Genomic DNA, 14,346 nt, shown 5'->3' on the forward strand with positions numbered 1-14,346 from the left:
TAAAACAAGGTTAAATGTGATTAAGATAACCAAACATTAGCAACTATGAAAGCGTTGTTTGCAAAAAGCATGGTTTAATTAAATGAAAATGTCTACACAGTACAAAAGTGGGATTACTCTGTATTCACAAACTCCCCTCTTCATTATGTTGACTAAATTAGCTGAAGCTGAAAGGTTTTTAGCTGTGCGTGCTGTCACAGCTGTATTCCGAGCACAAAGATTTAACGATCATCTCATAAAGCTGTTAATGGATAATGGAGTGACACGCTCATTGCTTTAATGCTAATTACTTTCTCACCAATCTGCTAATAACGGACATGCATTCGTTTTGTTAATCGTGTGAAAAAATTCAAGAGAAAAGACAAAGATGTCATGCTTGTTAATATACTTTTAGCCTTTTGATCTGGGTTGGCTTTGCAGGTTGATTATTTTTGTCACATACCTTTTTTTCTTGCTGGAAGGAATTCTCCTAGAATGATGAGAGAAGAAACTGGCATTATTGTTGGAAATGATTCATTTGCATATGAATGAATGTGTGAGTGAGAATTAAAAACAACATTTAACATATGCTTGGGTTTAGGTTTAGTCTAATGCTATTTCCCTTCAATAAAGTTTGTTTAATAAATTCTTACAGCAAATGTCAAACATTGCAAATTCCTTTGCTCGATAATTAACTTTCTCACATTTTCTTCTTTTATGAATGATTAAATGATGAATATGTCATGTTTTTGTCACATGTGCACCCTCTAAAGGTATTTATTGGACATTAATTTGAAGTGTTGCATCTCAGCACATTCTCAAGTTCCTGTGAAAGCTTCCTGCATTTCTCTGAAAGGGAATTAGTGCTAACATGGAGATTAGTGTAATCAGGTTTAGAATTTAAAATCTGTCTGAACCTAACTGACTCGAGTGAATCAGTTTCTCTTTAAACACCTGAAATCTGTTGCTATGTTTATTTACTTAATACTGCTTTTATATATTTTAATGAACTTTTTCATTCGTTTATTTGTATTTTTTTTCTGTTTGAAATGCTTGATGTAAAACACGTCAGAAATGTACATTTAGAACACTTATGTTACAGGTAATGTATAAGCACACGTTCATTGGGTCATGGTTATTAAGTGGCCAAGCACTGGCTGCTGAAACTCTATTTCTTTGTTTGTTTTGAATGATTGTTCAGTTGTTTTTATTTACTTGTTTATTGTGTTAATAATCAATTATTTGTTTGCCTATTTGTTTACCTTGTTAAGTAATTGTTTATTTGTTTGTTTGACTAAATAACTGATTGTTTGTTTACTTATTTGTTTGCCTTATTCATTGTTTTTTTTTTTTACTGATTATCAACTGTTTGATTATTGTCTTTCTTGGTTCACCAAATAATTGTCATCTTGTTTGACTTATTGTTTGTTTGTTTGACTGATTATTCAATTGCCAGTTTGTTTGACTGAATAACTTATTGTTTGTTTGGCTGATTAACAGATTGTTTGTTTGACTAAATAACTGATTGTTTGTTTGACTGATGAGTCGATTGCTTGTTTGTTTGACTGAATAAATAATTGTTTGTTTAGTTGATTAGTTGATTGCTTGTTTGTGTGATTGAATCATCGATTCTTTGTTTGTCTGTTTTACTGAATAACTGATTTTTTTGTATGTTTAATTGAATAACTGATTTCTTGATTTTTTGTGTCTAAAATAACTGATTGTTTGTTTGTTTGTTTGACTAAAAGACTGACTGTTTGTTTGCTTGTTTTTTGACTGATTATTAATTGTTTGATTACTGTATTTTTTGTTTGTTTCAAAAATAATTGTTTGTTTAATCAGTTGTTTGCTTGTTTGACTAATTATTTGATTGCTCGTTTGACTGACTACTTTCTTCTCTGTCTGTTTGATTAATCAAATTTTTTTTTTGCTTGTTTTTTAATTGTTAGAGTTATATTTTGTCAGACCAAACATCTAAAAAACTAAATATAGCCCAGAACTAAAAATAAAATTAAAACATATAAAAATGTATTTTCATCCACAGAATACAACTCATTTCAAGCGCTGACAAATTGATCAAAGATACTCAAACACCATTCTTCTTCTTCTTCTTCTTCTTCTTCTTCTTCTTCTTCTTCTTCTTCTAATTATTATTATTATTGTTAATATTATTATTAATCTTATTATTATTATTATCATTTTAAAACTTTGGGGAACGTTGTAAACCTGTAACTTTACCCAGATGACCAATCTTTCTGTACTAACCTTTCTTCTTCACTGCTTGCCATTCCACTGAGAAAAGAAAACAAAACTGAATGTTAAGAGAGGAATCTTAATGTGGACAGAAACAGTTATGAATGTGGAGCAGAGGGGACCTCAAATCTAAAAACAATAACACACACACAATTACTGTATTTATCTATTCATCATTAACAAAATATTAATATAAAAAATTTATTTACATGCTTTTTCATAAAACTGAAATTGCCATATTTATCTACGTACATTGAATTCATTAGTTAGGTACATATACACAGATTGGTTGAAAAGGTGAGTGATGCAAAATAAGTTATGGATACAACATGTGTGGCAGTCTGGAAAAACTCCTAGGATATTACTGAGGCTGAATTTTTGCAAACAGCCAAAAAAAAAACGGATTTTCTACATTTTAAATTATTTGACACCTCAAACTTTCAGAAATTAAAGATATATTAGAATAAATAACAATGACATTGTTTATCATCCCTACATAGGCTACCCGTTAAGTTTAGTATTGATTACAAACTGCTGCTACTTACGTGCAAGGCTCTAAATAGTTTAGCTTCCATGAATCAAGCCAGAATTCTAAATCCGTCATGCTAACTGCATGTGGTCTTTGAGGACAATAACCTCCTAATCAATACACAATTGTCTGACTGTAAAAAGGACATTATTCATAATAACTCTCTGGTGTTTATAACAGTTTATAATCACACCCTCCAATGTCACCCACATGTGGATGAGGTTCACTTTTGAGTCTGGTTCCTCTCAAGGTTTCTTCCTCTTCCATCTAAGGGAGTTTTTCCTCACCACAGTCACCTCAGTCACCTCAGGCTTGTTCATTGATGATAAATACAAATACATCTAAATATGTCTAATATGAATCTTGAACTTTTGTATAATATTAAAACTTTTGTACTATATTTCTTATGTTCTGTAACGCTGCTATGATACAATGTCCGTTATTGTTTCATTGTTTTTGTTTACTTTTTAATCATGCCACTTTTTAATATTCCAATCCTGTGATTGTGAGTTTTTCCCAAGATTCCACACCTACAGTATATTTGTGGCCATAAACTCTGTTCTAAAAAGATAAATAAACTATGAGTCACTTTGATTTCTAAGTATTAAGGGTATTATTTGCATACTGACTCCAAAAAAACAGACACCACATAGAAAAGGAAAAATATAAAATATACAACATGTTTTGTTGTATATTTTCCATGTTATCTGGGTTTATTTGTTAACGTACAGTCACATTCAAATGTATGCCTCATAAAATGAAAGCTGAGCTCCGGTATATTGAGTACACAGCAATATATTAATGTGTCATTACCGTTACTGTACACATGGAGGGTAAATGTCGGGTTTCATTTCACATGTGTATGAGTCAGTCAGATTACTTCATTAGCCTGTTAGTCCACAGAGACATGTGATTCGATAAGCCTGTGATCTGGGCAGAAATCTCGTTCTGTTCCAGTAACGAGCTGCGTGCACTGGTGGTTCACTGCACCGCTTATGCTGGGAGGAAGACTAGAAGGGTTTATTTGGGTGTTGGTAATGACTTGGCTTTGCTTAGAGACAAGCTATTCTTGCCAGAATTTGTTGCATTTACTGGAATCCTCTTTATCTGTTATTTATCTGACATTTCACATATGGCATTTACAGTAAAGCCAGATTCAGTACTTATATGGTAAACACATGTTTTGTTTTTTTTTCTCTCCCACACTAACACACTCCCACACAGCATTACTGAACAAACCGATGACTGCTCACACCTACGACTAGCCCTAATATAATATCAACCTCGGTAACCTGGTTTAAGAGTTTTAGCTCAATTTTGGTTAAAAGAAAAAACATATATTTTTACATAAACATGGTTACTGTATATATTTTTTTGTGAGAAAACACACCCACACCACCGCACACACACTGACAACATGTACAGCAGGACTCTAATCTCAGTAGATAATCCAATCATCAATAGTGATCAAATGTAGTTTTGATTCCTTATGCTGAGATCAGATACGACTCTCCCTCCCTGGGTGAACTATTCAGCTCTCACTGCCACAGCAAAGCACACAACATAGTGAAATCCCATCCCATGCTGGACACCATCTATTTGACCTTCTACCATCTGGCAGACGCTTCAGGTTCATCACATCATGCAGTTTCTATCCCAGAGCCATTAAAGAACTGAACACCAAAATACACCATCACGGAACTATTTACACTACAGACACTCAATATTATTTAAACTTATCTTTTATTGCTGTAGTTAAATTTGAAATACACTCATGTTCACGTGTACAATATCTCAGCTGTTTACTAGTACAAACTCAACTACTGTACAATTCCAATCCTGAATATTAGGGGTTTTCCGGCAGTGTGTGTGTGTGTGTTGTGTGTTGTGTTGTGTTGTGTTGTGTGTTGTGCCCTATCCGTAATTCCTTCCCGCCTAATCCTTATGTTTCTATGATTACATTTCCTATTTCTACATGTCCACCAGCGTGTGTTTTTGTTGAGTCCTTGTGTCTTTTGTCTACTGTTTTTTTTTTCTCCTGTTTTTGGGTTGCGTGTTACGTGTCTGTAGTTTTGTTTCACCTGATTTTTGCTGCTATCCATGCATTTGCAAATGTAAATATAATAATAATAATAATAATAATAATAATAATAATAATAATAATAATAATAATAATAATAATAATAATAAATGTCCTTTTTTCAATAATGAGATTAAACGACCAACACTAACATGGAATAAGAATTTATGCTGAAAGTACAGTGTTAAATGTTGTTTTTTTTTGTTATTTTAACCCAAATGACTCTGGATTCTCTTTGATATCAAGTCAGGTGTAAGCGGTTAAGGCTCTGGGTTGTTAACCAGAAATTTGGGGTTTAAGCTGCCACTGTTTGGCCCTTGAGCAAGGCCCTCAACACTCTCCTCCATGGGTGCTGTATTATGGCTGACCCTGTGCTCTGATCCCAACCTCCAAAGTTGGGATATGTGAAGAAAGCATTTAACTGTGCTGTAATGTAGATGTGACAAATAATGGATTATCCTAATATATATATATATATATATATATATATATATATATATATATATATATATATATATATATATATATATATATATAAAATCTTGTATAAACTTGTACAACACTTGTTGCTATGTACCTGTACTATGCAATGCGAATGTTTCTATCTATCTATCTATCTATCTATCTATCTATCTATCTATCTATCTATCACAAAGATAAGACAGGCTAAGATAATAAAGAATATGATAAGACAGATTATGATAAGAGAATGAGATAAAATAAGATAAGACAAGACAGAATAGAATGTGCAGGGATAAGATAATAAAGATAATAAAGGCACAAACAAAAAATGAATAAAGTAATAAATCAAATAAAATAAATTTTGCAAAAATAAAAAAGCCTTCAAAGCATATGTTTACAGTTTCTTCCTATTACTGTAATAAGAAGTCCTTTTTTCTTCCTTTTTTTCTTTCTTTAAGTCTGTATCATTTTAAATTTAAATGATATTTAAATGCTATTTGACATGTAGTGAAATGCTTCTTAAATAGTAGCACAGGGTTATAGAACAGTACTGAGAGAGAGATGTAAGTGCAATTAAAATTAAATAAAGGAAAAATGTTTAAGGAAAAATAAATAAAATTAGAGAATATACATTTTGGCTCTCAGAATGGGAAAATAAAAAAAATCTTAAATAATTAGGCAAAAAAAACATTAATAAAGGCTTATTTCAATAGCAGAGGTGCAAACATCAACATTTACAAATTTGGACCTCTTACTAGAGCCATACAGAAGCCATCTGAAAATAAAACCTTTCTGCTTTTTCAGATAAAGTATCAGTCAGAATGAATGTAAATCAAATTCACCAAGTCACTGATAGACAAAGGATGACGAAAGTTAAAGACATTTATTCCCTCTTTGCTGCTATCTAGTTAACCTTTATTAATATTTACAGTATTTGGCAGACGCTTTTATCCAGAGCGAGTTACATTTCATTATATAAGTGAAGGGGTTAAAGGGCCTCACTCCAGCTGCCACTGCTGACGTTTGAATTCACTAACATTTGATCTGTAGTCCAACTTCTTGACTTGTTAATTCATAAACCTTGGCTTTTGTAAGAAAAAAACACGTAGGTATTGCTTCTGTGTCCTGTTTATTATCTTTGCTGTTTATTTTTCTGCTGTTACAGATGCATTGAGCCATCCTGCTCATTAGCACTGTCTTATTAGCAGTGTTGGCGTCTCTGCAACAGTTGTTGACTGATGTCAAGGCTAATGTCCTTACATTTGATGCCAAGATGACAAAATGCCTGAGACACATTAGTTGTTATAAATTTTAGCTGAATCTTTCCAGATTTCCATAAGAATATCGTGAAAATTTCAGGCAATTTCATTTTTTTCAGTTTTTCTATTTCAGAGTCACATGACATGAACAGTATCTTCACTCACTCACTCATTTTCTGCCACTTATCTGAACTACCTCAGGTCACGGGGAGCCTGTGCCTATCTCAAACCTATAATTTGTGCCTATAATTTTGATATATTTTACTGCAAATAAAGTATTTTCCAGGTTTGAACTCTATGGTACAGAATAAAATTGGGATAAAATCCGTTGGATACACCAAGAGTCACTTAATTTGACTCTTTATTCAAAAATTGTAATTCAAAAATCTTCAGTAAATCTTCCTACTACACTGTAAAGACAAACATTGATAATTTTCACTATAAATTACAGCTGGCTTAATGCTGTAGTTTCATTTTATCACTTTTATGTGACATACTGTACCTGAAGTACGCTGAGATATATTGTCAGTTGTCATGTTCTAATTTTACATTAACGTCAAATGTAACATACTGTCATTCGACTCAGGTGTTACATAAGCTTGCAATCGATATAGAAATTATTTATAGTATCTGATGTGAAAAATATGCATCATGTCACTTTATTTTGTATGTCAAAATCTACTGAAATCAGTCTTGCTGAACATTTTTGTACAGTAGGTTTTATATACAATACAGTGTATTTGTGCTCTACACAGAACATTGTAGTACTTGTAGTAAAGACTGATAGATTAAAGCCTAGTTTATTGCTCTTCCCAAAATCTAACACACTTCCCAGGCCCCATACAGTATGTTTTAGATGCTCCACTAAAAGAGTTGATATATTGCCAGACCTTAATACCAGACACTTCATATTTCACATTAAGGTTAGGAAGTGAAATAAACACACTACTTTGTACGATGTATGTACACACAAAGCACTAATATAGGAGTAAAAATCTGAGCCGAGAGCACTAAGTTATATAAATAAGAGTTTTTTTTCCCTTTTAAGTGAATGGGGTCTAAGAAAATACTGTGTGTGTGTGTGTGTGTGTGTGTGTTCACTAAAACAGATCAGAGCTGGCCATTAGCTTTCCAAATTAAGCATGGCACTTGGGCTGGTATGGTATTCTTTGAGGCGCTCTTAAAGGGATGGATCACTTTACTGCTTCTGATGTATTGTTTACTCTGAGCACAAACTAACCACTACTATGAACTGCCTTTTTTTATAAATAGAATAAGTGAAATGAATGAGCACGTTATTAAAAAAAAACTTATTAATACCCTATTCAGCTTTATTTATTTATTTATTTACTTACTTACTTACTTACTTACTTACTTACTTACTTATTTTTATTTTATTTATTTATTAGCTTAATGTCTACATCAACAGTGGTGGCAGGGTCACACCATTATCACCATTTTGTCATTATATTATTGCTCCATTGTACTAAGTCATTAAATTGACAGTTTACGTTCATGAAATAAACATGTACTGAGGAGGTTTTTGGAATTTATTTTACAGTTAATGTGATCTATGAGTGCAGAAATGGTGAGATGTACAGTATTGCAGTCATATGGTATCCACTCCTAAATGCTTATTTGTTGGACTTTCTTACGTTTATCATCTTTACTGTATTAAGTCATTTGGACTTTGCATGTATAAGAGGTTTTTATGTTGTTGTTTTTTCCCCCCAAAGCTATAAACACTGCATATTGTATTAAGCAGTACATACAACTGACAAATTAAAATTTTTATGTTTGGGGCGTATTTATTTTGCTGGCATTTTGCTGGCTTGGCTTTACTAATCCCATTTTAGCTGACGGAGTCACTGCAAATCAATAAAATGTTCTTCAGACTGAACATCTTTATGCCATAGTGAAACTCTCCTATCTTGTCTGAAGCGGTTTCTAACAGGATGACCCCTTAAAAAGAACGTAAATTACATACTATGGCTTACACACTACTCATATCTCAATCCAGCTACACACACACACACACACACACCACACACACACACACACACACACACAAATATATATAGGAATTATGATCTTTATGACTTGTAGAACCTACACCATAGGTCTTTGAAGCTGTCATTGTGACACGCTTTTAAAATGTTATTTTAAATTTTTTTTTTTTAATGTTATTTATAATTTTTTTGTTTACAATATTAGTTTATACTACGCTCCAATACCAAAAGTATACGGACACCTTACTATCATTCCAGTATATGGTCTTTCCCCAAACTATTGGCAGACTGATGGAAAATCACACACTTCTCTACAGAATATCTTTGTATGCTGTAACATTACAGTTTCTCTTCACTGGAACTAAGACCTATACATTCTCGGACAACAATGCGCCAGTGCACAAAGATTACACAGATTGCTTTTAAGCTTGCTATCAAAGAACCACTGAACACCTTTGGGATGAACTGGATTAGTAAACAAGCCCCAGATCTCCTCACCTGACATCAGCTAATATTCCAGGTGTTCAGTTATTTGCATGATATTGCATACATGTAATAGTGATGAACATCTGTATATTGTGTGCTAGTGACTTCACTGCTCAGTAAATTAGAGCCAACATTTTGACACATGCTGTATATTGCTAAAATATTTTCATTAGCATCCCACTGGGTTGATATTAAACACTGGGTGTATATTAACCTGTTAAACCCTAGACCTATTTTTAAGCAGATAGCATTGAAATCTGCAGAATCTGTTTGTGTTTGTAACACGTAATGGCCGATCGCTTGTCATTTTTGTTGTGTGCGCAATATTTAGCTGCTTGGTGTCGGAATTGTGATATGTTTAGATGGAAATGACCTTTGCAGTCTTACATCTGAGCTTCTTCCCATACTATGCTATGGTGCTTGTGTAGATATTTTCAGTCTTTGAATGCTTAAAAAGAGATTCATTATTTCTGTCCTGGCTCGGGTGAAAGGGGTTAAATGTATATACTATTAGTAATGGATCCTATCTTTTCATTTAATGCTTTTTATGTCTTTTTTAACTTAAAACCAAGCTAATCCCTTATATTGGTTTATATTTATAAATAATATTCTATGTTAAAATGAATATCGGTCTCTGTATGTATTATGTTTGCATTAACTTTTACAATTCTTCCAATATTTTTATGAGCTAATCAGCCATTGTACATACAGACTATTGTCCATTGTGTGTATGGAATCTATACACATCACATATTAGTTTATACTGTAGGTTTATTATGTATTTCATAGAAGTATGTTGGAATTATTATTATATATTGGCCCAGTTTTTTTGAGTTACATTGTGAATTATGTGAAGACCTACATTTATGAAATTATTTTGTTTGAGATAAACATTTACGAAAATCTGCATTCTTTATTTGAAAAAGAGGACTATTTTTTCTTACACTTACACTTACAACCTTATATCGGCCTTTTATCTATATATTATATATTTGCATGGATGTTCCTGTTTACATTTTATTTTGTTATTATTATTGGTAGTAGTAATATTACCAATTTTTAAATAAATAAATAAATAGATAGATAAATAGATAAATAAATAAATAAATAGTTTTCCAGGAAATTTTTTATGTAGTCTCAGAAATTTGAACTCCACCGTAGAATAAAAAGCACGTGAAAAGGTTTGTTCAGATGATAATAATAATAATAATAATAATAATAATAATAATAATAATAATAACAAGAAGAAGAATATGAATACTAATAATACAAAATATTACATTATTATTATTATTATTATTATTATTATTATTATATATAACATATTATTATGCATAGTTTTTGGACTTTATATATATTGAATATTTTTAGATTCTATGAATAGGTTTGGTTATAAACAAACCTAAAGCCTTTCAGTGTCTATAGCATGGTGCATTAGGATTAAAGGCTTTGTATGTTGTTGTTTTTTCAGGCTGATCCCATGGTCCACATATTAGACCTTTTGGTGCAGATTATACGCCGGATGCCTTTCTTGATGCAACCCTCCCATTTTATCTGGGCTGGAGACTGGCACGGGTTGGATTTCTGCCTGGGAATTGAACCGAGTCCGTGGCAACGAGAGCAGGGGATCCAGCCGCTGGACCACAACTAGGATTATGTTCTATGCATTTTACGGTATCATTAATTTTTCTTGTTTTTTATTAACAGTATATAGGACTTATATTTGCCCAGGAATTTACAGCACTACAGTGTAAAATTATACGCTAAAAGTGATATTAGTAAAAAACTATTTTTTTGAGAACTATAATTAGAAAAAATTGTATTCATGGCTGATAATTCTCTGCAGATCAGATGGTCAGCTTTAGATTTATCATTAATGGTGTCATAACTGCATCCCTGACCTTCTCGATGTCTGTGTAGTTGTCCTCTGAAGTGCTGTAGAGCTAAATGGTGTAGAGCTAAAGGTGTCGTTTCTGCTTTTGACCTAAATGACCATTGGTCATTTGCATAGTGTTTAATGTGTATTATGCAGTGGAGAGGAAACAGAAAGAGACATTATGAAAGCGATGGAGAAGAACGCAGCTCTCTTTTTTTTTCAATTTTATTTTTCATTTTCAGATTCATAGCAAACGTTGTGCACAGTTCACACTCACATGGACAGAGCCTCATTCTTCTGTCTCAAATGTCTTCTCTGAAGGGAAAAGCTGGAAAAACAGTGTCCCATTTACTTATTAATAATTTAATCAATAAATAAGAAACTACGATCTCATACAACCACAGCGTCAACATGTCAAGCCTTTACTGTAGTGTTCAGTATGTCTGTGTGGTAGTTCTGTGGCTGGTAAAAATTTTAAATCAGCATGTGATGATTTATTTACTTTTTTAATGTCTGCAGATTTTATAGCTGCATTAGAGTCATTGCATAAATGCAAAACACTAGGTCTTGAGTGATCCACTACATTCAGGATAAGGAGAGGTTGTTGAAACTTCATTTCCTATCAATCTATTCCTTTAACTGTGTCGCATGTGACCCCTGCTGGCCCGATAAACCAGAGCCAGATTTAGCCAGAGGCCGCGCAGAAGGTGAAGTCTGATCTGATTTCAGTATGTCGGCTATCTGATGGTTCCTGCCTGAGTGTGTTCTTCTGGGCCTGCTGCTCGGATATGATAGCAGAGTTTCCTAATCTCTGTGTGAATGTCATTTCTCTAGACATGTGACATTTCCCCCAGCAGTAAAACCCAGTGACCACCAGTGCGACCGATTCACAGTAAAGCTTATTATAACCCGAGTCTTGTCAAATCAAACGTCCTCCAATAGTTTTCAGGCGTTACTTTTGCGTCAGTGTGTTAACTCTGTTACTGTGGAATGAGGTGCTTTTTCTACATGAAATGTACCTGCTTCTTCCTCCTCTTCCGGCGTTACCAAATTTGTCATAAAGGTCAAGATTGCATTCATCCAGTCGCTGGAGTCGTCCACGGCTTCATGAACCGCCTTCACGGGTTCTCTGCTCATGTGCTGAATACCTCCTGAGTGCATCGTGTAACAGGCTGACATCAGACATGCTTTAAATACACATGCTACAGTACATGTACAGTAAGCTCCAAAAGTCTGTTTATCTACAGAGATCATGACTAACAATGCACATAATTTGAAGATATTTGTGCCTGGGTGAAATTATTTTATATTTGTCCCCAATTAGCTATGAATTATACCACAGAATACCTAGCTAGCAACTTAGCTAGCTAGCAGCAAGCGACCTTGTCTGACATTTTAGGTTATTAAACTCCATAATATAATTAAACACATTACCTAATTTGTTATTTATTATTTATTATCTAATGTTTTGCACACAATAAAGGGTTATTAATAATAACTAGATTAACATTAAATAGGTAGTTAGTAACCCTGTGTGACACTGTGTAGTCTATTGTTATCGTCCTTGCTACTCAATTTTACTACTTGGTTACAATTGATAATCTAGTGTTAGCAACCTAGTTTGCTACTGAGAAATATAGAATGACACATCTTGTAATGTTAGCTAGTTTGCTAGTGAATCTACTTATTGGATGATAGAGCAAATCTAAGGTTAGCTATCTAGCTACTGACTTTAGCTGCTGGATAATAACACCATATATTACACAATATTCAAATGTATTTAGTTTGCAAGCACATTTAACTAACTTAATTTAGCTTGCTAGTAATTGTTTGCTACTGCTTTACACAAAGCAGCAGTTTGTCTTGTCCTAGTTAAGATGCTAGTGCATGTTACTTCTAAATACATTTGTTAGAATTATACAATTGGAATATCTGTAAAAAGTAGTTTTTGACTGCAAAATTTGCACTTTGTCTTTTAGTAAATAATAAATGATAAAAGGGCAATAATAAATATTGTGTTAAAGGTGAAAGGGATAAAGTTTAATGAATTCAGGGCTTAGCTAACTACTGCTTAAGAAATTTGTGTTTGTTTTTTTTTGTTGTTTGTTTGTTTTCTTTTGTTTTTTTTTTCATTTGAACCCAGGTCCAAACAAACTTTTTGGATAGAAAAAATGAGCTGTTTGTTAATTTCAGTTCAAGATTTCTCAAAGAAAGTGCATTTGATTGGATTGTTTTTAATGTATTCAATCTTTTGGATCCTACTGTTATTTGAGAATGCACATATATTTCACATATAATCCATACATCAGTTTTCTCAAAATGTCAACAAGTCAACTCAGCAACACAAACAAAATATGATCTGTTCCAGCAATATCACATATTACATGTTCTCAGATATTCCGTCATGTTCATACACCAATGAATAAAAAGATCAATCTTGTTTTTCTAAACTAATTAACAAATCGACATAAAAGACGCTAGAGAAAGAAACAAGGACACAACAATGTTTAATGGTATATATGGTTGTATGTTCCAGTCTTTTGGTTTCCTCCATTTTCTTTGTCCGTCCTTGTCACGTCACTCTAAAGACTGTCTGTCTGCAGTGTACGGTTAAAGAGATTTAAAAACACACACCCAAATTGTGAAGAAAAAATACACAACCAAGTGACAAATTAAAAGTCTTTGTAGAGATGTCAAAGCATGCAACACAATCCAAAGTCAAAAGCTTGTTAGTGATCATTTCTATTAGAGACGGGATGTGATTCACACAGTGAGAATTAAAGCTGTAACTGAAAAGCGAACGCAAAAGTGTTCATGCTATCATCTATAAATCTGGAGTTCCTGACACTCGCTCACTCTCGCTCACTCTCTCGCTCTCCTTCACTCTATCTATCTCGCTTGCTCTCTTGTGCTCTCTCTATCTCTTCTCTCTCTCTCTCTCTCTCTCTCTCTCTCTCTCTCTCTCTCTCTCTCTCTCCTTTCAATCAGGTTGCCTTCTATATTGATAGCTACAGTACATGTTTGTTATGATACAATATGTCAGATTAGATTTCACTATATTCTATTTCTTCTTATTTTAATTGTATGCTTTTTAGACTGTTGTGTAATGAATAAAAAACATTGCACTAAATTACATGACACGTAGGGTATATGTGGGCAAAGAAATTTCTGAATAGCCGGACGTGAACATCTGTGAGCTCATGCAAGTGGAACATGTGAGATCCGAGCGCGTCACACCACTATGTGATGCCACATGTTGCTGAACAATTGTTATAATTGGTAACTCTTGCTAGAAATATTTCACACAATTATTTACATTCCATTACCTTTCATTTTATGCCTTATGCACTACACACCTTATTATCCCCATTAATTGACTTATTTAAACTTATTTCTTGTCTTTAACGCTAACT

The 14,346-nt window shown here is 33.1% G+C and overlaps 1 protein-coding gene across 9 annotated transcripts in view; it reads right to left on the reverse strand.

The window, feature by feature from the left end:
- The window catches only part of trdn (triadin), a 65,595-nt gene that overhangs the window by 39,124 nt on the left and 12,125 nt on the right, over positions 1-14,346 (reverse strand). For all 9 annotated transcript variants that reach the window (XM_060866228.1, XM_060866225.1, XM_060866224.1 and 6 more), the window contains 3 exons: positions 11,953-12,084; positions 2,245-2,271; positions 443-469 (listed from right to left, as the gene is read on the reverse strand). In XM_060866228.1, the coding sequence (XP_060722211.1) occupies positions 443-469; positions 2,245-2,271; positions 11,953-12,084 (186 nt within the window). The remainder of the gene's footprint in view (positions 1-442; positions 470-2,244; positions 2,272-11,952; positions 12,085-14,346) is intronic.

This window comes from Tachysurus vachellii, chromosome 3, assembly GCF_030014155.1.
Source record: "Tachysurus vachellii isolate PV-2020 chromosome 3, HZAU_Pvac_v1, whole genome shotgun sequence".
NCBI classification, from domain to species: Eukaryota; Metazoa; Chordata; class Actinopteri; order Siluriformes; family Bagridae; genus Tachysurus; species Tachysurus vachellii.